General features: G+C 38.3%; 5 protein-coding genes and 1 pseudogene across 5 annotated transcripts; 3 read left to right on the top strand and 3 right to left on the bottom strand.

Annotated features, from left to right (window-relative positions):
* The first annotated feature begins 592 nt into the window (after positions 1–592).
* Positions 593–2522, top strand: LOC131800244 (zinc finger FYVE domain-containing protein 1-like). Its single transcript, XM_059117942.2, has 4 exons — positions 593–628; positions 1080–1142; positions 1604–1737; positions 2120–2522. The coding sequence occupies exons 1-4, from the start codon at positions 593–595 to the stop codon at positions 2520–2522; spliced, it is 636 nt and encodes a 211-aa protein (XP_058973925.2).
* A 1181-nt stretch (positions 2523–3703) lies between these two features.
* Positions 3704–8612, bottom strand: LOC131800243 (uncharacterized). The gene is made up of 7 exons (XM_066170182.1): positions 8540–8612; positions 7622–7899; positions 7168–7282; positions 6403–6525; positions 5633–5665; positions 5071–5198; positions 3704–4222 (listed from the first exon to the last, which is right to left on the bottom strand). Exons 1-7 carry the CDS (start codon positions 8610–8612, stop codon positions 3704–3706), a joined length of 1269 nt encoding a protein of 422 aa, XP_066026279.1.
* An 8902-nt stretch (positions 8613–17514) lies between these two features.
* LOC131800242 (uncharacterized) lies at positions 17515–18991 on the bottom strand. The gene is made up of 2 exons (XM_059117940.2): positions 18825–18991; positions 17515–18238 (listed from the first exon to the last, which is right to left on the bottom strand). Exons 1-2 carry the CDS (start codon positions 18989–18991, stop codon positions 17515–17517), a joined length of 891 nt encoding a protein of 296 aa, XP_058973923.2.
* A 2671-nt stretch (positions 18992–21662) lies between these two features.
* Positions 21663–23014, top strand: LOC131793913 (uncharacterized). Its single transcript, XM_059111416.2, has 2 exons — positions 21663–22874; positions 22955–23014. The coding sequence occupies exons 1-2, from the start codon at positions 21663–21665 to the stop codon at positions 23012–23014; spliced, it is 1272 nt and encodes a 423-aa protein (XP_058967399.2).
* Positions 23015–23261: 247 nt separating this feature from the next.
* LOC131793912 (uncharacterized) lies at positions 23262–23985 on the top strand (annotated as a pseudogene).
* Positions 23986–25133: 1148 nt separating this feature from the next.
* Positions 25134–27926, bottom strand: LOC131793556 (uncharacterized skeletal organic matrix protein 5-like). Its single transcript, XM_066170181.1, has 4 exons — positions 27815–27926; positions 26742–26778; positions 26164–26290; positions 25134–25598 (listed from the first exon to the last, which is right to left on the bottom strand). Exons 1-4 carry the CDS (start codon positions 27924–27926, stop codon positions 25134–25136), a joined length of 741 nt encoding a protein of 246 aa, XP_066026278.1.

Here is a 27926-nt window from a genome sequence, read left to right as displayed (position 1 = left end):
TTTTTTTATTTTTGTTTCGCGAGAACACTTCAGCTGAAAATCATTGCAAGAACAAAGACCCTTATCAAAATGATGGTACCCACACAGCTAACTGTTTTCTTTATCCTACTGTTTTTACAAGTTTGAGGTACTCAACAGGTGATCGTTAAACCTTTTTGTCGATTTCTTGAGACCTTCCATTCAGCAACAAAAATAAAACTCTGTATTTATAGGAAGCCAAACTAGTCTGGTTCTTATGGAAACATGTGCCAGCATTCAATTCCTTAAGTCAGCAGATTTACAAGTCTTATACCTTTTGACCCCTAAGACTAACTAGCAGCTAATTCTTCAAGGTCATGCAAAGAAACAAAATGACTCCCAATAAGGGAGCTCTTTTAAAACAAATTCTCCATGCCAGTACTATTTAATTTGCAGAGAACAACATGAATAATATGCATGCTGATGTTAGGGTGTAAAGGGTTCAATTAGTTTTCACTGTAATCTCAGATTCACTAAACCTGTTATCGGAAGATATGTTCTGGAGTGCCCAGGATGTGGTGTAATCTATCGTAGCCGTCAGAACTGGTTTGGAAATAAATACCCAGTTAAGACTATGGTCCGGACTGAGCTTCGCCATGCATGGCCTGGGGTGAGGTTTAATGCTCGACTACTGAAGATAAATCCAGCCACTTTTTTCCCAATAATTCATGAAAATCTGTGACATTGCTTACAGAAACAGACTCTTAATTTGTATTTGAGTAATATAACACACTTCCTATTGGTTTATCAGCGTAATAACCATGCAGTATGTTGGGAGAACACATGAAAAATTAGTAAATCACAAACCGGAGGCAAGTGATTGATAAACTTTTCTAGTGTTCACAACATCCCAAGAGGGTTATTAGGGCAGTAAAGCAATAAAAGGTGTGGGCTATCCCTTTTATAGAATGAAGTTGAAACAAAACAATATATTTCAGTTTTCTATGAGTTTTAACTGGACAAGTATAATAAATGAAAGGTTTTTGACCAACAAGCTCCAGCCATTTCATGAAGAAAATAGTCTTTTGCATCTTTTATTGTAACACACTTTTTGTATTCAGCAAGTTTTTGCGAAGCTGGATGGTGGCCATGCGGCCAGACGGTTTTTGGATCATTTCAGCCATGTAACTGACGCAGTTAGCAATCTCGGTACTCCTTCCAGTCAGGCAGTGACCAACTGGATCACAGACAGAGTGGCTCCAGATTAATGGGTCGCAAATTCTGAAATAACAGTAAGTTTAAAAAAACTTGGCTCAGTTTGTAGTGAACTGCCTCTACATTGTAGTCATACACGATGAAGTTTAGGGCTCAAAATGAAGAAAAAAAAAAAGAAAGACAAAAAAAACAAGATATAAATATGAATAAAAAAAATAAAGAAACCCTTTACAGTGGCCAATTTACATTATTAACTCAGTCGATAAAACCAAAATATCATGTAATACCTCTTCATTGACGCAGTGCCACAGCTTCATTTATGAGAAACTTACCCTCTCCATTCATCAAATTTTGGTTGGAACAAATTTAAAAGTCAAATTAGTCAAAAAATGTCCTAACTTCTTCTTCTGTCTTATTTCTTATCTTTTAGGCTTGTCAGGTATGCCGTCAAATATTCAGCGACGGGAAGACTAAGCACCACTGTCGCGCCTGTGGAGGTGGGGCTGTGATGCATGTTCAACCAATAAGAAACCTGTACCAGAACGAGGCTGGGGTGAGTAACAAGTGAGAGTGTGTGATTGCTGTTTTGGAAAAACGTCAACTGTGGAGGCTCAGCCTCAACCCACATGTGACTTAAAGGAAGGTTGTCATTTGAAATAAATTAACAGTAAAACACTAATCCAGAACTTTAACTCCCAGAAGTGATTAACATTTAACTTCTCTCTATGATATCCATACGTTATCAAGCAAGTAGATAATGAGAGTAATCAAACTTATCAGCCAAATGTTTTTATCTTGACCTGCCACCAAACTCTTGTAATCAATTTAGAGAGAAATTTGTCGCAGCTAGAGGGGAGAATTAACACTTAGATCGTGAGGTGCAGGGCTAAGCTTGATTGTGAGTTCTCCTCAATATTAAATACCTATTTTGTGCTCTTTTGAACAGTGATCTATCGGATGCTCTAGAAGAGGAATCTCCTCAAGAAATTGTGCACCCGGAAGACGTCCAAAGTCTGTATTCTGAAAACCCTTTGGGACCAGTAGCTGCCAGAATTGTAATAGAGGTTGTTCAGTCCGCTGTGGGTGTTTTAAAAAGAGCCATTGTTTACCCTAAGGGGTTCATCACAGATGCAGCAAGGCCAGGATACTGGGTACTAGACTGTCAAATTTTAGCCTGTAATTGTTGCCAAACTGAATTCAAGGTAAGTGATACCAAACATCACTGCCGAGCCTGTGGTATGGGTGTTTGCAGCAACTGTTCAGAACGTAGGAGACCTGTGACTTTAAGAGGCTGGGATCACCCAGTCAGAGTTTGTGACCAGTGTGCTGCTAAAAAAGGACAGCTTTAGGTCAATTTGTTTTCAGTGAGAAGCCAGTCATGAGAAACTTCCAGCTTATTGGCCCTTCATGATCAGGTTTTTACTAATACTCCAACTTCATGAGGTTTACATGAAAATTATTACTTCATGGCCTTGCATGGAGATAGAGAGCATCATCAGTGGCTGTGAGATCAAGTGTGATTTAAGTTCATGGCATCCTTTGCTTGAGGTCTTTTAAACCAAACCAGAGTATTTTGAAAGCTCTTTATTTTAGAGCAATCAAAACTAACAACAAGGTTATCACAGGGCCTGTCAGACCTATGAATAATAACCCAAAGAGGCAATGGACTCTCAAATTGAACACATGCAAACTGTCGACTATGCAAGAAAATGCTCACAAATGAGTAATTTCTCTTAACAGAATCAATAAATCAATAATAAATCCCGTTGGGTGGTATGCCAATCTATTGCAAGGTTAGTCCTTTATGCCCTAAAATCAGTATGCATATTCTCCACACTGTTCTCTATGTGATATCCGAAAGGGTAAATAAAGTTGTAGAGTGGAAAGAGCGTGGAAAAGAGGGCACCTATGCAAAACGGGCGATGTGGTGGAGAGACAAGATTATATTAGTTACGGAAGATTGTTATATCTTAGCAGGAAGTCCAAGGTAGTTATTGATAAGTCCAGAACTGTGCATCTACATCTCACTGAAAGCAACGAAAGACAGTACACGAACAAACTAGTCTACTTTATTAAAGTATCGTTTTAATTTTCATTTAGGCCACAAAGCATAACTGTTCCTTTCCAAATCGATCCTTTTAAGGATATTAATGACACAAATTAGAGTCGAAACGCAGGGGGGAGAGATTTTGACCAGTCCACCTCTTCCTCTTATGTTACACCTTCTGAAATTGTGGGATAATATTAGAAAAAAAGTAATCTGATAATGATATTTTCCACGACACAGTAAGCGAGTTGGACAACTCTGTTATCAGACTATTTCAATGCTATTTGATATGCCGTTTTACATGAAAGAATATTTGAACTCTCAAATTTACCTTTGTAGACTTCATAGAAAGAATGGCCAGAGATTAATCCAGGGTAAAACTAAAGTTACGCGCAGATATAAGTCCCTATCCGAGGGGTTGCGCTTGAAACAGGAAAATCTGTTTAGAAACAATTTAACTTAATATAATATTTTTAGTCATATTTATTGGACCAAGATGTATCCCATGACTTTGATGTGTTTCTCTCCATTATCTGGATTAGCCGCGGCCTCGTTACCACACGTGTTTGAATCGTCAGGGCGACCTCCTGTGCCAAGTCCGATCCTTGAGTCGCACGTGACACAGCCATTCTCGTTGTTGCCAACAATACCAATTCTGGCTTTAGAATGTCCCTCCCTAGTACAAACGGCATTGAACCCTTCTTTGTCGCAGTTGTTTTGTAACGAGCCTTGGGAACCAATCAACCCTTTCCACACGTCACGACCCAGTGAGGTGGCGCGGTATTGGCCATCAGCGATCAGTGAGTACAGAGAGTCAGCCTGCTTGTGGATGACAATGAACCTGAGCTGTTGGTGGGTCTTCATACCGAGACAGATCTTGGAGAAGGATGTGTTCCAGTAGGTGGGTAGCTTTGATTCTTGTCCGTCGAACCCAGTCTCTCCTCCGGGAAGATTGTATCCTTGGTAATTTATCCAGTAATCCGCCTCATAATGGAAGGTGGTCTGAAATAAATGAGCAATTGATTTGTTTTTATTTACTCCGAATTAATGGATATTTTCTGTCGAAGTCCTTTCGTGTATCTGCATTTATTGATCCATTACTCATTTGTTTTACAGATGAATTGACCTTGGTATTTACGACATCGTGTCGTAATTACCAACATCAATTATATCCAATAATACCCGGCGCCGTAGATCATTGCATGACATATGTATCTAGTTATAAGGACCTTTTCTTTGTTTTCATTTGCATGCCAATCAAGACTCATTGAAATGATAATCATTTGTGAAGTGAATGAAGGATGATAGACGTTGCTATTCTTTAACGAAATTCAGATCTCTTTGCATATAGAAAAAAATTTGAGTGTGGTTGTGTCACGATAAAATCATTGGCAAGTAAAATGGCACTAAATGTTCTACAGTCCTCCAAGAATCCTTCTCTACCTATCCCCCACCCTTCCCACTGTTTAGGGGATGAGCAATGACAGCTCTTTAAATCAGTGTAATATCTACACATCAATTAACTGGTGTGGAACTTTAACTCAGATAAGATATGTTATTTGTTCCGAACAGCTTTTAACCGAATCATGATCGTAATGCTGCGTATTTCTTATCTAGCTGTTACATAATAATTGAGACAAATATGATTGCATATATTTAAAAAATTCTTTTTCATCCTTTTTCAACAGTCACTACACACAATAAGTCCTGAACGAAGTCTGTATTTCATGTATTACCTTCTCGATTAAAAACAAATGGCATACATAAGTAACATGCACTTTTTTTAACTTGCAACGTTTTTAAAGAGAGCGGGTTTATACACGAGATAATTAGTTAGCTAAAGTATGCACCTCACTGCCGGCAATCTTCATGACTGGTGTCCATCCTCCGTCTCCACACCCAAAATTTCCCATGTGACAAAAAACGGACAATGGTTGGGAGTCAACAAGAAGGGTAACCACACCACTCACATTGGATCTTTCGAATCAAAATAAAAAAAAAAATACAATTAATAGTGAAAACAATGATGGTAAAATAAAACTTGAGCTTATAAAAATAACTATCATAGCTACAACGGTGGCAATGAAGATGATAATGGGAAAGATACAGAGTGATAATAATAATAATAATGATTCAACAAATAAGCAAAGGAAAAGTTGATCCTTCAGACGTCAATATCTGCGAAATATAAGGACCAGCCTTCATAACAACAATGCTCGGTTATTTGTCCTGGAATCAAACAGGTGTCCGAGGGCAAAGGATATTTTTCACTTCTTCTGTGATGACAGTAATGCACTCCACTGAAATGAATCAAGGTTTAAAGGAGGACTTTCTCCGCCTTGATGGGCTTCAACTATTATTACAAGCGCGATATTTGATGTACTATGAATATAATATCGAAAATCAATTCTACTTGCATGTCATGAATTTCTCTACACGAGGAAGCTCCTGCAAGAAGTTTAAAAATACCTTTGATTAGAAGAAACTGCAAACTTGTTTTAGCTCCATCTTAATCCATCATTGGGAAACTATATTGACTGCACTCTGACTGATTGGCAGAAGAATTTTATCCTGTTTCAAGCTCTGCTTTTTGGCTGGAAAGAGTTCTCAGTTTTCATTCACTTTATTTGGTGGCATGTATGTTTTATATATTTTCTTCAAATTAATCATTGATAAGAAACAGCGTCGGGAGAGGATCGATCGTTGTTATCTTAATAAAAAATGGATACTTTCATCCAGTTTTTAAAGGTTCTGAGAACTGGCAAACGATTAAGAATCATCGATGAATGTGGTTCAGAGGCACTTACCAATTGCAAAAAAAAGGAAAAAAGGAGATGAATAAAAGTTTTAAGCTAATAAGCAATTACTGGGTGAGGTTGAGTATGATATCTGGAATTATCAACACCGAGATCTGAGTTGTCTTCTGAAGCCAAAGGACGAGGGAGATCACGCAGACACAGGCACAACGTTTCATGAATCGTGATTTCATGTGAAAACCGAATTCGATACTTTCTCCTTACAAGGATTTGCAAACGTTTTAAAACACTACACGGAAGAGGGACTTAGAAACTTATAAGGGTTACAAGGCTCAGTACAAGAGTAGTGCTATCGCCGATGTGTCAAAATTCTTACTTAGACTTTTAACCAGCTGATTTCCTCTATATTTCGACCCCAACGTTTACCTTTACATTCTCTTCCATTTCCAGTGAATCCAGGTTTACATATACAGTTGTAAGACCCTTTAGTATTGTTGCAAAACGCATCAGAGCTGCATTTGTACAGCTCACGAACACATTCGTTGATATCTAAAGAAAAATTATCATACCCCTTCCCCCCAAAAAAAATAAAAATAAAAAGCACCAACGACTGTATACACAACAATAATTGGGTAGGCCTCCTTCACATACTGTTCTTAATGTGGTTAACGTATTTTTTTGTTTTCTCGTGATCACTATACGTCATTTTTGCTTGTACAAAGTGAAAAAAAAAACATTCAAAATGAATCGATCAACAGCCTCCTTGTAAGTCACAAGCAGTATTGATGAGTTGCGAAACAGTCATATATTCCCTCTTTTTTAATCCGGAAAGTTCTACAGGTGGCTAATTATCTTTTTGTTTGTTTTTGTGGTTAATTAATTTTATTATTGTTTCTTCCCACTTTCGGTGTAGCTCAGAAGAAGCGATGTGAAGACCTAATAAGGAGAAGGGAGATGACGAAAAGAAATGCCAAAAAACCAAAAATTCGCTATTGAGTTAGGTTGGTGAAGAAACCACAACAAAGGTCTGTTGTTGTTCGATTCTTACAGACTAGTAAGAGAGCTTTAAGCTACATGAGGATAGAAAAAGCTCTTTTATTCTTCGAGACCCGATTAAAAAGCGTGGTAAAGTTTTTCCTTGTTGTTGTTAAACTAAAGGCCTCAAGATATCAACATTGAAGTTGTGTTTACCTATTTCGCAAAATGGACCCTCAAATCCAGCGGTACAAAGACACCGATAACCTTTGTTAGTAAATCCGCTCTGACAAGTGGCATTGTTCTGACAAGGATTTTGAACACAATTGCTCTAAAAGAAAAAACAAACCGTTGTCATTGTCATTATCATTATCATCATTATAATCATTTTCAACAACTAATAGTCAACCGCACCGCTACCATCATCAATATTGTCATCGTTATCCTTGTTATCATAGTTGTTCTTCTATTTCTATATTTCTCCAATAACTTTGAAATGCTTTCTCTTTGAGGAGATTCTGGTGAAGAGCACAGGCTCAGTATTACCGCTAATGTCTTGAAAGAGGGAAAGAAACTCAAGTTCGTAGTTAAAGGTGAACACGAGACTCAGAGTTTTAAAAAGAAATACAAAATAAACCACTCTTACTCTTAAATTGAAAGTTAAGTTTACCTCAGCTGCGTGATAAGAATACATCTCTTGGTCTATCAACTTTTTTTCGTGTCCTTCATGTGTAGCATTGTTCAGTTCACATTTATGATATCCATTTCCATCTCCCCGTGTATAAAGATTAATGCTGACACAGTCGGGCTCCATATAACACAAGTTTTCACAGAACCTGGAAACTGTTATTTCTACGGTGCGAATTGTGTGGTTTATAAGGCGTTTCCCTTCAAATACTTTCTCAGGCCCAAACTCCAAATTACGACACTGGTCTGCGATGCAGACGTCTTTGAAATGGAAATAATAATACATTAAACGTAACGTTATTGCTTATGATGATATATTAAGAATTTCGGAAAACTTGGTAGGTGACAATTCATTATCAATTGTATTAGACTTGAATTTTTTTCTTCGTATATTTTATTTCTACAAGAAAAGGGATATACAAACCCTCGAAAGTGTCTCGGGTGTTATTATGAGAGTATGTCAACACGGCAAAAATTCTCTACTGTTCTTAAATTGAAAATGATCTCATTTCTGTTTTGCTTGTTTTGAGGGCTTGTTTTAAAGGCGGGTATCTTCGGAAAGACGGCAATCTCTGAACAACTATGGTCAGTGGAGGGAGACGACTAAGGGGGTTCAAATTCATCGGCAGAAGTTTAGTCGTCGTGTTTCGCTTTGTAGAATTCTTACTTAATTAATGCACATTCGTACACGAAAATGTCATACTTCTTCAAAGCACTATCTGTGCGTTGATAACTGAATATTTTAACGACGATTCTTCAGTTAATATAGGTGGATAAAGCTAATTTTCTGACTTCATGACGAATTCTTATTATTGAATTAAACGCTTCCTTAAAAAAAAAAAAAACCAATACACGAACCAAAGGTAAACATGAATTGGATGTAAGTCATACTGAAACTAACCTTGTGATCTGACAGCCCTTTGTATCATAAAGCAGAGCTCCAATAAGAGAAGGGAGACAGAAACAGAATACATGATACAGAAAACGATTAGAAAAGTTCTGGTCAAGAAACGAATTCTTTACTTAATATTACATATCATGACAGGGGAAGTTTGAAACAATGGAAATTAGGCTGTCGCCGGTTAAACCAATAGCAGTCAAATTACTTCGCATGTCATCTTTTGTGCCTTAGTTTCTACCAGTAAAAAATGTTTGTTTAGAATGCTGCTCGGTTTAGCAATAATTTGCCTGTCAATTGCCATAATTAAGTTTTGTCACATCATTCTGTGGCCTGACATGCTATCATGAAAAATTCATATATAACAGTTATAATTATGCAGCAGTGTAAAACGTCACCAAATTCACTTCCACGAAACCTTATATGTCCATACTGTCGTCCCATTTTAGAAATGATAAATGAAATTTTTTAAATGATAAGCACAGTGATATTTAAACCGTCTGTGCTGAATTAGGATAAATTGGACCTGAAAGAATTGTTTTAGGTCACGAACCTTCCTACAATTTTGTATTCATAACAAAATCGATAAGACCGGTAAAGCTCGCAAAAGTTCTGTGTCATAATGTAATTGACTAAATTGGTTCGCCGTTAAAAATGCGTGCGTTAAATAAATGGATAGATGTAAACATAGTTTGTGAAAATGAAGAATTCATTTGATGGTTTGCTGGGTTATCGTTTTTACACATGCACAACAGCAGGCATGCTGAAACTTTGCCAAATTATCATGCAACCACTGTTTATTCTGGTGGTGGTAAGAACTTCCTGTGTGTCATGATATTCGTGATGGATAAGTTTTGATTATCATGGAACCTTGTTACAAGCTAAGTTAGCCAATTCACCTCTTCGACACCTTACATATCCATATTTCGGTGAATATTTCCGTCTTCCCCTTTTTTTCGCTGAAAGACTTGTACAACAGCTGGGATTATGAGGCTTTGTTAAATTAACATAACGATGTTTATTTTGGTTCTCTGGTAAGAACTTCCTGTGAATCATGTTCCTTTTCCATGATTTATTGCTCCCGTTTAGCAGTAAAGGCTTCATATTAGAGGCAATAAATCAGTAGAAATTGATTTTCGCAACTTCATATTAGCTTTGTTATCTACACAAGTTTCAAACTTTTCACTTGATGTACACTGACACACGGCATGACTTCTTATCCTCTTTCATTGCAGACATTATCGACAACTGGAATTATGCTGTAGTAAAAGTTGCTGCCTTTTTTTTTGTAATTGTTATTGATATTTTTATCATTATTGTTTGTTATCATTTTTAGTCTCAAGAGGGAGAAGTCCTCCTTCGTAAGCACTTAGCTGTTTTTTTTATCCATTTAATAATCAAAACAAGCACCTCTGTCTAACTCTACAAGGAAAAGTTCACTTATCGATAAGAAGCTCTAACGAACGAATTTGTTGAAGTAAGTCCATTATATTCCGATTTTGTAACGAGTAGGAAAATAAAAAAATATTTTTCTGGGTTATCGTTTTTACACATGCACAACAGCAGGCATGCTGAAACTTTGTCATATTATCATGCAACCACTGTTTATTCTGGTGGTGGTAAGAACTTCCTGTGTGTCATGATATTCGTGATGGATAAGTTTTGATTATCATGGAACCTTGTTAGAAGCTAAGTCAGCCAATTAACCTCCGCGACATCTTTCATATCCATATTTCTGTCAATATTTCCGTCTTCCTCTTTTGTTTGCTGAAAGATATGTACAACAGCTGATATTGTGATGCTTTGTTAAATTACCTTAACGATGTTTATTTTGGTTCTCTGGTAAGAACTTCCTGTGAATCATGTTCCTTCTCCATGATTTACTGCTCCCGTCTGGCAATAAAAGCAATTGGAGGCAATGAATCAGCAGAAATTCATTTTCACAAGTTCAAATTAGCTTTGATTTATACACAAGTTTAAAACTTTTCGCTTGATATACACTGATACACGGTCTGACTTCTTATCTTCATTATCAAAAACTGGAATGATGTTGTACTATAAATTGCTGACTTTTTCTTGTAATGATAATTTTTAGTCTCAGGAGGGAAAAGTCCAACCTCGTAAACCCTAAGCTTTTTTTTATCAATTTAATTATCAAAACAAGAACCTCTTTCGGACTCTACAAGCAAACGTTCACTTATCGATAAGAAGCTCTAGCGAACGAATTTGATGAAGTAAGTCCATTATATTCCGATTTTGTAACGAGTAGGAAGATAAAAAAGAAATAAAAAGGTGGGTTTTCAATGAGGAGAATCAGTTGACTTTTCTTTCTATTAGTGGAAGTCTTTTGGCATACCTTCAATGTATTTACATTACTTCGTGTTTTCCATCTAAAAATATAAATGTTTTCAAAATAATGTGCTCATGTTTCTTAATTTGTTTTGATCACTTTTATAATTAGAGAGGTTATTTATATTGCTTCCGAGTTAAAGGCAAATAGAGCGACAAACCTTGTTAGAAAAACAAACACAGTTTGATTACAGTTCATTGGGCATTTTTGAACATCGATTTCAATGAAACAAAAAGAGAAGGGTAGAAGCTATTATCCATTAAAAAGAATAAATTTTTTTCCAAATAAAGAAACCATTTGAACCCTAACAAACTTTGAATCCAGACTCATTTGACCTCAGTCTCTCGCAACCATCGATTTCCAGTAAAAGGACGAATTTTTTAAGTTCAGGGTAAAATTGATGTAGATAGTCTTTAAAATTCTGGTGCAAGTCCTAGTTGCCATCCTAGTCACTACCCTTTATTAATATCATTACCTGCAATGAACAAAATCAAAAAATGCATCAGCATTTTGAAGAAACGAATATTTTTAGCTATTCGTAGAAATGTTTTTACTAGCAACGAACATTCTGAAATTTTCAAAAACAGTGCATATCATAAATTTGTTTGACCGCCTTATTATTATTATTAATACTATTATTATTATTATCATTACTAATTTTTTCTGTTTATTCATTTATTTATGGAACAATCATTATCGTAAATTAAAAATATATCAAGCAGGAATCAATAGCATAAACCAGGTAAGAGAAGGGGCCTTCACATAGTTTTAAGAGGTACCGTAGGAAGCGGGGAATTGAGGGAATTAAAAAATAACAATAAATAACAACAAAACGGAAGCTGAAGCTACGGTGACGAAGCAGTCCACTATAAGTGTGAAACAGGAGTTTTAAACAATACATTTCACGAAAAAATCGTCTAAAAGATTCCATTTAGGTTCGATAGTCTGTAACTTTCGAACTTTCGTGGGCCATTTCATATCAATGATTTGGCTGAGATTTGGCATGAAGTCTTGTTTTAGGGTCCTAATTACGAAATTGATATAAGAATGTTCCAATTATTTTTTCTTACAAAAAAAACTGGAACATGAAATTGTGAAATGGAGTGGCTCAATTACGAATAGCTTAGCACTCATTTGCAATACAGTACACAAACGGTGTAGCGTTGCGTCAAATGGCACAGGGTAATGTCGAGTAGCACAGCGTACGCACAAACGGTGTAGCGTTGCGTGAAATAGCTCAGTGTAATATAGAATGGTACAGCGTACATACAAACAGTGTAGCGTTGCGTGAAATGGCTCAGCGTAATGTCGAATGCTACAGCGTACACACAAATGGTGTAGCGCTGCGTGAAATGGCTCAGCGTAAAGTCGAATAACTTTGTAGTACATCAGACGCTCTATCTCAACATTAAATTGCTTAGCATTACACGAAATATTTCGATGTTGTGGCGAATCGTCGAGCTTGCTTGTGGCATGACGTCTAGGCTATCTCGCCGAAACCACCAAAAATACAAACCGCAAATGGAACAGTGATCTGCTGGGGGGCATGACGTCAGCGAATGTGAAGAGTGTCGCGAAACCATCACATGGTGTAGTTGCTGTGTTGAAAAGTCTTCACTTGGCCCTGCCATAAAGCAGAGCCAATTCAGTGAGTTTCTCTATTTTTACCCTCGCCGATATTGCATTTATTCGTTATCGTTCATGAAAGCGTTAATTAAAATAGCAACGAGACTGGATTCTACCACGGTTTGCCGGCCTCCTAGTTTACCACAGTTTGCACGCGTTGGTGAGCCTGAATGTTTATAGTATTAAGTAGTGTTAAGACATGCATTAAATGTCGATTGCCGAGTTCTCTTTTCTTTTCTGACTCGCGCTGACTTTTCAATGAGAGTTTAACTGCAAAGGCTCTTTGAACATTGCAGGAATACATGAGAAGTTGGATTTTGTGTGTGCCTTGGACGCCATGGTAAGTAAAACTGATATCCTTGATCTGTTTTGACATTTTTCAATCAAACATGTAGTTTTTGCCAAAGCAACCTCTATTCCGAGTTGGTTTTATCGTCCACACACCAATTAAAAGCATTCCGATATCACTCAGTTTGATTGAAAAATGTCAAAACAGATCAAGGATATCAGTTTTCTTACCATGGCGTCCAGGGCACACACAAAATTCAACTTCTCACGTACTCCTCCATTGTTCAAAGAGCCTTTGAAGTGGAATTCTCGTTGAAAAGTAAGCGGGCAGTTTCGTAGCAGTCTTCACATTCGATGACGTCATGCTCCCAGCAGATCGCTGTTCCATTTGTGGTTTGTATTTTTGGTGGTTTCGGCGCGATAGCCTTGGCGGCCGTCACCACCAAAAATACAAGGATGTCAAATAGATCAGCAAATACAAAGATGGTTTCAGTAAGGATCAGCTGCAGGATAGCATAGCTTATGAAGGAATGGGCATGGCCCTCACGCCACGCCAAAAGCAAGCTCGACGATTCGCCACAACATCGAAATATTTCAAGTAATACTAAGCAATTTAATGTTCAGATAGAGCGTCTGATGTTCTGCAAAGCTATTCGACCTAACACTACACTATCTGTGTGTACGCTGTACTATTCGACATTACGCTGAGCCATTTCACGCAACGCTACACCATATGTGTGTACGCTGTACCATTCTATATTAAGCTGAGCTATTTCACGCAACGCTACACCGTTTGTGCGTACACTGTGTTACTCGACGTTACCCTGAGCCATTTGAAGCAACGCAACACCGTTTGTGTACTGTATTGCAAATGAGTGTTAGGCTATTCGCAATTGAGCCAGTCCATTTCACAATTTCATATTCCAACTCGACATGGGCAACTAGACCGTTTATCATTTGGCTGAACTATCCATGTTTAGGGCGTTCTGTTTCACGAAGGAAAACTAAACCGTCTATAATTCGGCCATGCCATTCCTTTATTAGCTATTTTATCCTGCAGCTGATCTTTAGACCAGCTTTGTATTTGCTAATCTATTTGACATCCTTGTATTTTTGATGGTGACGGCCGCCCATACACTAAGGTCGATCACTTTGCGAACTATTGCTTCCAACGTGCCTTACACGCCAGCAACGGAAGAAGCTCAAGGACCTTAATTAAGAAGCAACAATGGATTGTTTCGCGTCTTTCTTAATTGACTGATGAAATCATACATGCCTATCGCTTCCCTTTGTCCATGGTGGCACTACACAACACTCCTTGAAACGGCCGTGAAAGTGACTACATGGGGTATTTAGGCCAAAAAAAAAAAAAATCCAGAGGAGCCAACGTTCTATTTTGTCACGCACACTTTATTTTGGCTTGCCCAAAATTTCTAATTTTGTCGGCGCCGCAAACTCAAGCTAATTTTAGGTCATTGAGATCATTTTAGGTCGTTTTAGGTCATTCCTTGTTTTAGGAACTACCACATTTATCATGTCTGATAAAACATGTTGGTTTCATTGAGCTGAAGCATTAGAAAAGTTATCGTTTCTAACAAAAAGCTAGACTTTTTATTACAGTGATTATTTTCCCTTTTTATTTCCAATAGAATGATGTTAGTCGGGTGTGGTTTCTCGAGGTTTGCCATATAACATCGCGTCGAGCGAGAACATATCCCTTTCATGGTGTACTGGAGGCATAAGGGCTCAATTGCGAGGCTTTAACATCGTTGATGCGAAATTCAATTACTGTGGGCTAGAGCAGGTACTGAGGCGTCTTTTATGCTTATGCGTCGATCAATAATTCGAAGCTTCAAATTTACTTTCCCATCCAAAGATATCGGCGATGTCAATACCAGTTTTAACGACGACGATAGGGGCCGTGCTGATAACGATGACGATGGGAGGTGCCAAAGATATTGGCGATGTTGATGTCAGTAAAAACGAGAATGATGATGGAAATACTGCTAACGATGATAATAGGAGCAATAACGACAAGAACAGTGATAGCGCTGTGGAACTTGACAAATCATAGCAAACAGGACATGTAAGTAAAAGCTACCCCTTTGTTTGATGTCCTTGTTATGATGATCCTTCAAACAAAAGTAATTACAAATCAGGTTAGGTTTTAATGCCAGTAAAGCACGGTATACTTAAAGAAGAAATAGTCGATCAACATGGTGTTACTTTTAATTTTAAACAAACACAAACATGAAGATAAAAGCGAATAAAGTGTACTGTCGAGATGTTGTCTACACCAGTGGCCTTACAGGGGTTTATTGTCTCAGAGCCATATACACATCTGAATCCAATAAAGGTTTTAACTTGAAGAGCTCAGATGGCGATGGCTTTATTGGCTGCGGTTCTGGGGGAGGTTGATTTGCCAACAATGTAGATGCAATCGTGGTAAAATACTGATTTAGTGAATTCGCTATAGCTGTCTTGTTAGTCACTTGGTTACCATCTGTCAATAGTTTTTCAATCTTGGTGCTCCTATCCTTTGATGGAAGGACTTTATGGAGTGTATTCCAGTAGGCTTTAGGGTTAGCTCGATTTTCTTGAAGTTTATTCTTAAAATAGGCTTTTCTGTTTTTCCTGTTACTGCTAGTTACTTGGTTACGGAGTCGCCTATATTTTTGCCAGTCTTCAGTGAGACCAGTTCTTATTGCCTTTTTATGCGCCTTGTCCCGGGTTCTCATCATTCGTAGCACAGAGTTGTCTAACCATGGGTACGTTTGCTTTCGGAGTCTTTTCCTTTTGATAGGAAAGTGGGAATCAATTAATGATTTAAACAAGCACTCCCAGGCGGAATACATGTCCTCCACGTCGTCCAAAAACTCAAGAAAGGTCCAAGGAGTTTTCGTTAAGTCATTGATGAAATTTTTCCTACTTTCTCGTTCCAAGTCCGCGTTGTCAAGATTCGATGCTTATGTGGACAAATTGCTGGGCCGTTCATTAGTCCAAAAATAGGGTAATGATCACTTATAGTTGTACTAAGAACTCCTGAAGATCTGAACAGACTTGGGGTAGACGTAACGAGTAACAAGTAACACGAGTGGGTTCTTTAATTATTTGTTCTATTTCATTAGCAGCAAGAAATTCCAATAATCTTTTTGTTTTACCAAGGGAGTCATTAAGATAGTCACAGTTCAGGTCACCCAGTATAATGACTTCCAAATTCCAAAACGACTTGTCAGATACAGAGAGACATTGTGTTGAGAGCTTCCGGAAACAGGAGTTAAACGAATTCCTTAGTATTTGCGGAGTAACCCCAGTTACAATGATGGGCATAGGCCTACAGTCAGAAATGGAGAGAACCAAAAGAAGAAACATCACCGAAGTAAGCGACGCTATGGTTTCAATTTTGCAGACTTTGTCTCCAAGGCATCATAGTGAGTTATGGGACGAGTTAGGAAGATCCGAAAAATTGTGTGAAGCATTCAACACCACCAAGACAAACAAGTTTGGGTTATCGCAGAGTTTTATAAAGTATCTTCCTTGCAGAAGCGTACAGCAAGGCCAAGTAAAACCATGAGAAAACAAATTATTTCTATAATGGTGGATGTTTCCACCTATGAAAAAATACGACCTTTCATCCATGGCCTCGCAAATACATGTTTGCCAGTACCAGTATCTCCAATAATATGAGGAGAGAAGGACAGAGTCCCCAAATAGGAGCACACTTCGAAGAATTTTAACAGCGTGTAAAGCATCAACAACAACATCCCTTCAAGGCCTTGATTGAATTCATAGCAGTCTTTTTTATATATTTTTCGTTCTCAAAACGGTAAGCAAAATAAATCCCTCCGAGTGTTAATGGCAGATCGATTGTTTACATTCAATAGGTAACCAAATATTTATCTCATTGCGACGCTTTCTCTCAGAGATATTTCTTTTTACCTAAAATCAACAGATACTTCCATAATGTTAGGAAAACTTCCGGAATTGATTTTATTATAGGCGAAATGAGTACTTGGACCTTTATTTCTGACCGGTCAGCTGAATTAGGAACTGGTCCCAAATATAGCTAAGTCATCATAGACTGATAACTTTTTTCGTTTGACCTTTACATTTCCCCCATTTCTTTACCAATGAGATCAATTCGTCCATGAACAAACACTCTTCCAAGTAAATGGCAATTTCTGGATTGGGGCACTGGGTAACATTGGAAATATCAGGCCAACAAGTTGGGGTAAAACTTTCACTCTTCAAGACGGGGAAAAACGTCATTCGAACGTTGAGATAACTTGTCATCAAAATATGTCATTTCCTACATTTTTCCAATAAATGTAAAGAAAAAGTGTAGATCTCTGCATCATTAAGCATGTTCTTAAAAAACTCTGTGTCGGAAATGAGACTAAAGAATCTGCTATGTTCCGAAACTTCACATTTACTTTATAAAATCAACTTGATCTGTCCTCTCTCGTCTCATGCTCTAGTCTCTCTCATTTTAAAGATATAATATGATCCTGTTGTTCAATTATCTGACACTTATCGCAAAACATCAACCGGAAATCAATTTACGCTGAATAATCTCTCACACACTCCCATGTTTTTTTTTTTTTTTTTTTCACGGAGCAAAAAACACTAGAATGGCACACTCGATAAAAATTGAAATTCAGTGAACGAGATAGAAAGTTAGTCCAGTATATCAGTTCAGTGTTCCTAAATATCTCTAATCAGCATCAATGCGGGAATGCGATGAGGAGCGGCTACTGCTGCATCCCCCCTGGGCCTGAATGTCAGGGCTTAGGGGTTGAGTTGCGGAGGAGTCTGTACATTCTCCCGATCGCAGGACAGCTCCAGTGGGTAAAGGTGTTGTACTGCCCGTTCGAATGTTCCTTTCCCCGCTCGAAGTTTGGCAGACGAATCCAATTGTCCATTTATTGCGATTTCGTTCCTCGTCCTTGATGATGACCACCTCTCCTTTGGCCAAGGGCGTGGTTTGACCCTTGTGTTTCATCCAGTGTCGTTCTCTCAACCTTCGTAAATATTCGGTAGTCCACCTGGTCCACAAACCCTGCTTGCACCTTCGCAGATATTTAGCTCTTCTGTGCTGATCAAATTCTCTTAGATGGTGTGGTTTCAGTTCTTGTGGCTGGTTTAATCGAGGAAATAGCAGTGAGTTAGGGGTAAGCACGGGTAACTGTATGTCGTCTTCTACGTAACATAAAGGGCGATTATTCAAAGCAATCTCCACATCCAGTACCACTTCACACAGCTCTGTCCAGGTCAACATTCCGCATCCGATAGTCTTGTTTAAAGCTGTTTTGACCAGTCCGATTATGCGCTCGTCACGCATAACTTGTTTGAGCCACTTCTCGGCGCGAACAAAGGTTTTGCCATTGTCGGAATATGTCTTCTCCGGACGCCCACGGCGTGCGATGAGCCGTTTTAAACTTTTTTAGGAAGTCACTGGTTGCTAGGTTTGGTAGTGCTTCCAGGAATAATCCTTATGCAAGACTGCATGCGCATAATGCAAGATAGGCCTTTCCTTTTGTTTTGGCTCTGATACGGTAATTGATGGGCACTGCAAAATCAACTTCGATAACCTCGAATGGGGTGCTCCCCTCTGCGCAGTCAGTGGATAGGAGTCCAGGAGGCAATGTTTCCAGTGCCATAGCCTGAAACTGCTTGCAGCCTGAACACGCATTGAGAACTTATTCTACGAGTGCCCTTAGCGGTACCCAGTATACGTCTTGCACTTTGGTCATAGTAAGGGCCACTCCTCCGTGCAGTGTGTCGTGAGTCCCAGAGAGGGTCACGGGTGAAGCCAGACCGAGTGGATCGTAGATTTTTGCGACTTTTCCAAGGATGCTCCTTTTTGTCGGCTCAGCGGTTGAAATCGGGAAGCTGACTTGAATTTCGTCCTTTTCTTTGTCCCAGGGGACATCCAGCAGTTTTTATTTGCCCTTTGTGCTTCCCAGTTGCTGTTTGGAGTAAATCTGAATTTCTTCATCTGAAGTCGCAGTTTCAACTTCTTACTTCTGATTGTTGGACTGCCACTTGTGCTGCTTGAAAGTTGCCCCACCAAAGATTGCTGTGGCTGTCATCTTTATTTCTAACGCTTGGTTTGTTGTCTCCTTGCCATTGCTTAAATCATCTACGTACAACCTGCGCTCTATCTCCTCCATTAGTTCCGCGTTCACCATTTTGTATCGATGTAGATGTTCTTTGATAAACGAAAAGTATATAAACTAATATACTGTCAGTCCTTTGACTATCTCAAAAAAATATTTAAAAACTATAACTACTAAAAGATATCTCATTTGTATTTACCCTACCCTGTAATGAAAGCCTATAAGGCCTAATGGACGGAAAGTGAAGTTACAAATGAATCCATGCTTTATTTCAGTAGTTTCAATACACGATGGCTTAGGAAATTCGACATAAAGGGAAAAAAATGTTGGTTTCTAAGTGAACCGAAATTTGTGAGTATTTATTGATAAAAATATTTAGTCGTATATGTGTCCTACCTATGGCCTCGAGATGAGATACTCGGGATGAAATCGATCGCTTTTTAGGACTGCTAAATAAAGATCCATAAATAAATATCTCCTCCACACAGACATTGGTAAGTGGATACGACTCGATCTATAAAAGATTTAATCAATGCAGGTGGCTGGATTCGTGTATCACAACTTGTTGAGTCGCGAATATGCTCTAGTACAGGCCCTAAAAAAATGTGAACGTTCGTATTCATGACGAAAAATTTTGAAAAGTCTCAAAGCAATAAGAACTTTGAACTTAACTCTACTCTGTGACTGTAGGTGAATTCATTGTAAACTCAACGTAAGCAGAAGCCAGCGAGGAACGCACAGATGCAAAATTCACAATAGTCCATTTCACGGTTGTGTGCTTGGTTGCCAAACCTTTGAACGTGGGTGAGGCTAAGGTTGACCTTGTTATGATACAAACCTTCCTGCTTTTCAAATGTAACTCATGCTAGTTAGATACTGGTCTTGATCACAACAAAGTCACTTTCACCCTCAGTTCAAATCAAAGGCTTAGTAACTGAGTAAACAACTGTAAAAATGGCCTATTCCAATCTAGGCGTTTTCAAATACAATGATATTACACATCTAGACTATACCATCATAAATTGACTGTAATGTAATATTCATCATTTTTTTAGCGTGGGGTTATGTTAAAGGTAAAAAAAAAAAGAGAAAAAAAGAATGGCTAATGACGTGTGTTCAGATGCTGTTGGTAAATTATAAATAATACCACAAAGGTTGGGACGCTTGGACAGTCTCGATGCCCGATGGCGAAAAATAAAACTTGCGGTGACGTACTTGATCTAAAGCGCGAGGCTCCTCGAGTTTTGGAACCAATCAAAGCGAAACAGCCTGACGATACCACAGAGATTAGATACAAACTGCAGCAACAAGAAAGTGGTACTACCAAACCTAGGTGTACTCTTTCACCGATAAAAAAAATATCAATTGGTTAACATTACACATGTTTGTTTCTCTGCATAGTTTGGCACTCAAAGACGTCAGCTGCACCACGCCTCTCTATGCTCTGTAGAGAGATAGTTTGTAGCCACCACCACTGTCCGACGATGGATGAAACTAAGTTTTTTTTAAATTTATTTTTTTTTCATACGCAGCAGTCTTATGTCTTATATACAAGCCTCTTCTTGCAACAAAAGAAGAAGAGAGAAAAATCCACACTATTTACTGAAAAAACAAAACAAAACAAAACAAAACAAAAAAAAACTGGCGAATGACTCATTCCAATGCTTGCCAGGAAATCTAAAGGGCAGCGAGTGAGGGTATGGAGGATTGGCTTATATATATATATATATATATATATATATATATATATATATATCTATATATATTATATAACCTTATAGAATGGCTTCGACAAGGCAACAGAGAAATACAAGGAGAAACCAGAATCAAGACGAAGGAGTTAATACGCGCACGGACGAGCGCACGGACGAGCGCGAGCAAAGCAGCGAGGACGATGTTACACCATCCGCTAGTTTCATCGAAACAGCGAATCCAGCGAGGAACCCTCAAATAACGGAAAAACCAACAGATCTTGGATGGAAAGTGTACTCCCTAAAAGAAAAAAACATGAGGATGAAACTACACTTTGAATTCCTGAAAACATGCATAGAGGAAGATATTATTCCGAAAGGATTAACCATTGATTTGCGATCGACGACAGGCCGACAAGATGAAACCTTCCAAAACAAATGGAAAGAAATACTAAGCAATTGCTCACGGCAGCTCGCGGAATGTCTCGTGGAACACTACGAGAGGCAGCTGGCACAAAATATTGCCGTGATAGCCGACACTTTCGAGTCACTCGAGAAGATTGAGGACTGGACGGACAGGGACAAGCAACAAGTAGAACAAGAAATAGAATCAATTATTGACACGAAAGAAAAACAGCTAAAGGAGAAAAAAGAAAAGAAGCTGGAAACTGCCCGTAAGAACAAACAACCGGTGCAAGAGGCAGAACATCAACCACTTGATCGGGGCACTGAAACATATGCAGAAGTAGTCAAGAAACACATTCGTCAGAAACTGACACCAAATAAGTCAGACCCCACAAGAAGAAAAATACCTCCTGAAGAACGTGGCCAAAGAAGGTACTATGAAAGATCATCAAGGGACAGAGAGTGGGCTACAGACGCTACCAACAACAATCACTAGATTACAACCAGCATGAAGGAGGTAAGCGCCAATCACAACGGCGGTATTTTTTAAGCGGTCGCCCACCCGCCAGGAACAGATACAAAGATTGAGATTGAAACCAAACCGAAAAGATATCAACGGAAATTTGACATTGGAACGGAAATGGACAATGAGTAAAGTCAAACCCAAAGAAATGACACGTGAGAAATCCACACAGATAGAGAATATTTTAAATAGACGAACAGTAAACTTATCTGGCATTCAACTTACGCAGTCGGAAACAAACCTTCTACGTAAGGGACTTAACTTTTGCCCAACACCACCGCCACCAGGAAAATACGAAATCAGTAAGGACATTGATGCCTTTGCCCGTAGACTAACCCTTAAGGAATATCACACTCCTGAGAATATAGAAGACGTAATAGACGGCCCTGGATACCAACCATCGATTCTTCAAAAATTGAACCAGAAGGAGCGCAAGGTGTATACTGGACCTTCAAGGGAACCATACCTTAATACAAATATTGACAAATTAAGGCAAGAAATCAGTGATGAGACTTTGCACAATCTACGATCTCCACGTAATAATCTAACCAAACGTGAGAGAGCAGCTTTGTTTAGACTAAGCAACAACACGGACATAATCATCAAGCCCGCAGATAAAGGCGGAGCTACGGTCATCATGAATGCAAAGGACTATGTAAAGGAGGCTAAACGCCAACTAGACAATGAAGAATATTACAAGAGAGTAGGAAGAGATCTCACTCTTGAACACGAACAGCTCATAAACCAGTGCTTAGATACACTTATGGACGACGGAGAATTAGAAGAAGAAGTAGCTAAACTCTTAAGACCAGCACAATCAAGGACTCCTATATTCTATATGCTCCCCAAAATACACAAAGTTAACAATCCAGGTAGACCAGTAGTATCCTCCGTGAACAGCCACACGGAGAAGCTATCAGCTTATGTGGACGAATTTTTGAGACCTATAGCAGAAAAGCTACCGTCATACATACAAGATACCACACACTTCATTAAGCGAATACGGAGTTTGGGCAAGTTACCCGAAAAGTGTTACTTAGCAACTCTGGACGTATCAAGCCTATATACGAATATAGACACAGACGAAGGACTCACTATTGTGGAGGAAGAGCTAGGCAAAACGAACCAGAACAAGCCATCACCGATGACATTATCGTGTCTCCTCGAGAAGGTTCTTAAGCTTAACAACTTTACCTTTGGCAATGAACACTACATTCAAATCAAAGGAACAGCCATGGGAACCACAGTCGCTCTCAACTTTGCAAACGTATACATGGGTAGACTTGAAGAAAGATTCGTGTACCAAACAGAGTGGATGGACCATATCATACTCTGGGTACGCTTTATAGATGATATATTCCTTATCTGGAAAAGTGATAAAGACTCTTTGATTAATTTCATAAATTACCTTAACAGTGTAGCACCCTCAATCAAGTTTACACACGAAATCTCTGCACATTCAGTGAATTTCCTTGATACTACCGTTCTAAAGGACAACCAAGGCAACATCAGTACAGATGTTTATCAGAAACCAACTGATACTCATCCATACCTCCATTGGACATCAGCACATCCACCTCATCTGAAACGGAGCATCCCATACAGTCAAGCCTTGAGGTTGAGGCGAATATGCTCTTCAACAGACTCATTGAAGAAACGAATCCTGGAATATTCGGATTTCTTTGTAGCGTGTGGTTATGCACAACGCAAAGTTCTCCACGAAATGCAGAAAGTGCTAACATTGACTCAAGAGGAATGTTTACAGACCAAAGAACGTGAACCAATAGATCGAATTCCTCTGGTTACTACATTCAACCCCCATACCACATTTATTGCAGAAATTGCTAAACGAAATTGGAACTTTCTCAAATCAAAAGAAAGATTATCACTCATTTTCAACAAGCCACCTTTAGTAGCCTACCGACGACCGAAAAGTCTACGAGACAGACTTGTTCGTTCAAGATTTGTAAAGTGAAACACCTCAGAATTTGATACCAAAGGGATGTAGAGCATGTGAAAGAACGAAGTGTAGTTGGTGTAAAAAGATCAACCAGACCACAACTTTCACCAGTCCCAATAACAACAAGACCTATACCATATTTCATACAGTGGACTGCCAATCGTCATGGATCATTTACATAATCGAGTGCAACATTTGCAAACTTCAATACATTGGCAAAAGCGAAACTGCATTTAACCTACGGTTAAACAATCACAGAAACCATATTAAAAAGGGAGTGAGTAGCTGCGAACTCACGGAACACTTTTTACATAACAAACGAACTCACGACTTTAACAATAATGTTACCATAACCATTATAGCGCAAATCCGAAAAGATCATTTAGAGACAGACAAAAAGAAAGAAGTCCTTAGAGAAAGAGAGATTTTTTGGCAAAGAACATTAAACTCCTTTCAGCCATATGGACTAAACAAAAGAACTGGATAAAGCTTTTACGCGAAAGCCTTTATAAAGTTTTAGGTACATGGGTTGTTTATAACATACGTTATAAAGGTTTTAAAACTGTTAACCAATTAGAAACACTAATTGTTTACGAGAGATTTTACTCAGCATTTAATTAAGCAACATGCACTGTACTACGTCACACAATTAACCAATTACGACTCTGTAACAATTGCATGTTAAGGCCCCTGAGGAAGGCAAATGCCGAAACGCGTCGGGCCTTGAATAAAGCGTTGAAAACGGAAGCACATTCTCCATTGTGCAAATTATATATTATATATATATATATATATATATATATATATATCAATGTATGTATGTATGTATGTATGTATGTGACGTGATACACCAGAATCTGAACTTTTCGGCGTCTGCTGAGATATTAATTGGGTTTTAAAAAATATTTCTAGCTGGGCTTAATTTCAAACGTATACTACATAATGAACCGATGAAGGCATGCCGAAACATTTCCTAAAAAAAGTATTATCGCGGGTTTGAAATTTAATTTGCTTCGTTTATTGTCACGAAGAAAGGGAGGTGCTTAGAAAATGAGTAACAGATACAAGTAAGAGAATTTAAGTGAATAAAAGTGATGAATGACTAGAAAATTGTAAAATTTGGCACGATTGTAAATAGTGTTATTAAAGAAATAATCATATTTCATTAAAAATGTGATACGGACAAATGTGGTGCAACAAAGGACTTAAACTTTCATCTTAAAATTAGCACGTTGTCTCTTCTCTTGTATAAGTTAGCTCTAAAGGGAACACTACCATCTCACTGCAAGCAAGGAAAAACGGTGACCAGCAACGGGAGATAAGGCTCTGAGAGTCAGTGGGAGATTTGCAACGAAAGGGTAAACAAAGTGGGAGAGGTAAGAGCGTAGAATAGAGGGTATCTATTTAAAACGGGCGATGTAATGGAGAAACAAGATTAGTTAGGGAAGATTGTAACATCTTAGTAGTAAGTCCAAGGTAGTTCTCAGATAAGCGCCCCACCCGAACTTAGCTGAGCTGATAAGTCCAGAACTGTGCAACTACATGTCACTGAAGGCAATGCAAATGTTTTGCAAAACATTACTCATATTTATTGTACCAAGATGTATCCCATGGCTTTGAGGTGACTGTCTCCATTTATTTTTGAAAAAACGGCTTCGTTACCACACGTGTTTGAATTGCACCCCCTGTGCCAAATCCGATCCTTGAGTCGCACGAGTCACACTTATTCTCGTTGTTGCTAACAATACCAATTCTGGCTTTAGAAGTTTGAATGTGACTACAAACGACATTGAACGTTTCTTTGTTGCAGTCGTACTGTAATGAGCCTTGCGAACCTATCAACTCTTTCCACTTGTCACGACCCAGTGAGGTGTTGCGGTATTGCCCATCAGCGATCAGTGAGTACAGAGAGTCAGCTTGCTTGTGGATGACAATGAACTTGAGCTGTTGGTCGATCTTCATACCGAGACAGATCTTTGAAAAGGATGTGTTCCAGTAGGTGGGTAGCTTTGATTCCTGTCCGTCGAATCTAGTTCCTCCTCCGGCAATGTTGAATTCTTTATAATTACTCCAGTAAGGTGCATTATAGTGAAAAGTGGTCTGAAGAAGATTAAGATAATTCCGTCATTGTTGCTGTCATATTCATCACATAGACAAATTCAATAATCCCGAAGTTTTTTCTCACTTTTAAAATGACGTTTTTTTAAAGGAGGAGTATTGTCAGTTGATCTTTGATCAACATAATCATCATCTTTGTTATCATTGTGTTTATTAAGTTTTGTAAGATTTGCGGTAACGAAACGAAATGAACTGGTACTGTCTTTCCCGTCTTTAGAATCATCATCTGACCCTGTGTTTATCTAAGAGTTAGCAGCATCATTTTTTCCCATTAACCGAATTATGATCTTAATGGTGCGTATTTCTTATCTAGCTGTTACATGATACTAGAGACAAATATGCTAGGATATATTTACACATTATTTTTCATCCTTTTTCAACAGTCACTGCACACAACAAGTCTTGAGCGAAGTCTGTTCTTCATGTATTACCTTCTCGGTGGAAGACAACTGAAGGCATTCATGAGCAACACGCACGTTTTTAACTTGCAACGTTTTGAAAGGGAGCGGGTTTATACAGGAAATGAATTATTTAATAAATTATGCACCTCTCTGCCGTGAATTTTTATGACTGGTGTCCATCCACCATCTCCACACCCAAAATTTCCCACGTGACAGAAAACGGACAATGGATGGGAGTCAACAAGAAGGGTACCCACACCACTCACATTGGATCTTTTGAATAAAAAAAAAAAAGAAATACAACTACTAATGAAAACAATGATGGTGAAATAAAACTTGAGCTTATAATAATAATTATTATAGCTACATTGGTGGCATTGAAAATGACAATGGCAGAGATAATGGGTGGTGATGATAATGATTCAACAAATGAGCGAGTGAAAAATTTATCCTTCAGCAAAAGACGACGTCAACAACTGCAGAATATAAACAACAGCCTTCGTAGCAACAATGCTCTGTTATTTATCCTGGAATTGAACAGGTGTGGGGGGCAAAGGTGAATCGAACACCAAAGTGAATCGAATTTAAACGGACTTTCTTCGAGTATGGAATGTGGCCTGAAAATTGGGATATATTCGGTGAAGTGATGAGCTTAAACTAATTGAGGGCAAGCGGAATATTTGATGTACTGCATAAATAATATCCGAATATCAATTCTACTTACGTGTCTTTGTCATGAATTTCTTTACACGAAGTAGGTCCTGGAAGTGATTTAAAAGTGCCTTTGATTAGAATTATAAAATTATATTGTCTCTCTGATGTTGTAGGGGTTTTATCATTATTATTATTATTATTATTATTATTATTATTATATTTCAGCTTCCTGGCTGAACTGAAACATCTTCTTTTCTAAAAGACTTTCTTGGGTAGCATGCATGCATGTTACTTTCAATCCTTTAAAAGAGGAGAGGTCGGTTGAGCGTGTCACTGATCATTGATAACAATTATTTCCATTCAGTCTTAAAAGTTGCTAATTAACTGATGGCTCTCCAAGTAACTAATTCATTTGTGTTTAAAGAATGATTGATCATTCTGCTCTTTTTCATTCCCAGGTTCGTGGTATCAACCCACGAAGTACTCTTCTCTCTTATCATAAGAGTTGTCTGATTTCATGTATTTGTGAATTCATGCGCTGTTTGCTATGTGCTTTGCGTTACGCGTTATGCTTACTGCAGTGCGTTGACATTTTCGTATCAAGTTCTTTCATAGGAACCCCTCTCAGCTTAATGTGTACAAAAGTTAACGCTTGCATGTACCTTAACATTTTCGGCCATTCCCAGTGAATCCGAGCCTGCATGTGCAGTAATAAGACCCTTTGGTATTGTTGCAAAAGGCATGGGGACTACAATTGTGAATCCCTTCGGCACACTCATCGATGTCTGAAGACAACAAAAGAAACAGCAAGAGAAGAAAACAAACAAATTAATTAGTGGGCCACGTGGAATTGCAAGTAGTCATTTGCCATTCTTTTTAATCTCGTTAATACTAAATCAAGTGTATTCGTATGAAAGTTCATTGTAGTTATATTTTAAGTCAATTGCCCACAATTAGAATTATTTTTCAAATCTTAGACGCCAGTTTCAGATTTAAGAAAACAGCATGTCAGTTTATTTTCCTCTGTGTGTCTCTCGCTTTCACTCTCTCTCACATGTTCATTTAGTTAGTGTACGACTTGAATGCTTCTTAATAATTGAATTGAAGATCTCACTAGAACGATATAGAGGACTTTTTGGTTACCTGTTTGGCACCTTGGACCTTTGCATCCAGCAGGACATAGACACTGATAAAGTTTGTCTGTAAAACTGCTTCGACAAGTGGCGTTGTTCGCGCAAGGATTGTCAGCACACAT

This window comes from Pocillopora verrucosa, chromosome 7, assembly GCF_036669915.1.
Source record: "Pocillopora verrucosa isolate sample1 chromosome 7, ASM3666991v2, whole genome shotgun sequence".
NCBI classification, from domain to species: Eukaryota; Metazoa; Cnidaria; class Anthozoa; order Scleractinia; family Pocilloporidae; genus Pocillopora; species Pocillopora verrucosa.
Note: the sequence above shows the minus strand (reverse complement) of the source record. Positions and strands in the feature narration are given on the sequence as shown.

Excerpts from the sequence above, each read along its gene's own strand:
- LOC131800242 (XM_059117940.2), bottom strand. The coding sequence starts at position 18,991 with ATGGTGAACGCGGAACTAATGGAGGAGATAGAGCGCAGGTTGTACGTA. Across the intron at positions 18,239-18,824 it reads TGGCAGTCCAACAATCAGAA|TTTAAAACGGCTCATCGCAC; the intron begins GTAAGAAGTTGA and ends TTCCTAAAAAAG.
- LOC131793913 (XM_059111416.2), top strand. The coding sequence starts at position 21,663 with ATGAGTAAAGTCAAACCCAAAGAAATGACACGTGAGAAATCCACACAG. Across the intron at positions 22,875-22,954 it reads TGGACCATATCATACTCTGG|TGTAGCACCCTCAATCAAGT; the intron begins GTACGCTTTATA and ends TTACCTTAACAG.
- LOC131800243 (XM_066170182.1), bottom strand. The coding sequence starts at position 8,612 with ATGTATTCTGTTTCTGTCTCCCTTCTCTTATTGGAGCTCTGCTTTATG. Across the intron at positions 7,283-7,621 it reads ATTCTTATCACGCAGCTGAG|AGCAATTGTGTTCAAAATCC; the intron begins GTAAACTTAACT and ends TTTTTCTTTTAG. Across the intron at positions 5,199-5,632 it reads AGAAATTCATGACATGCAAG|GATCCAATGTGAGTGGTGTG; the intron begins TAGAATTGATTT and ends TTTGATTCGAAA.
- LOC131800244 (XM_059117942.2), top strand. The coding sequence starts at position 593 with ATGGTCCGGACTGAGCTTCGCCATGCATGGCCTGGG. Across the intron at positions 1,143-1,603 it reads TTTTGGATCATTTCAGCCAT|GCTTGTCAGGTATGCCGTCA; the intron begins GTAACTGACGCA and ends CTTATCTTTTAG. Across the intron at positions 1,738-2,119 it reads GAGGCTGGGGTGAGTAACAA|TGATCTATCGGATGCTCTAG; the intron begins GTGAGAGTGTGT and ends TCTTTTGAACAG.
- LOC131793556 (XM_066170181.1), bottom strand. The coding sequence starts at position 27,926 with ATGTGTGCTGACAATCCTTGCGCGAACAACGCCACTTGTCGAAGCAGT. Across the intron at positions 26,779-27,814 it reads AGGTCCAAGGTGCCAAACAG|GACCTACTTCGTGTAAAGAA; the intron begins GTAACCAAAAAG and ends AATCACTTCCAG. Across the intron at positions 25,599-26,163 it reads TAAAAATTCACGGCAGAGAG|ACCACTTTTCACTATAATGC; the intron begins GTGCATAATTTA and ends AATCTTCTTCAG.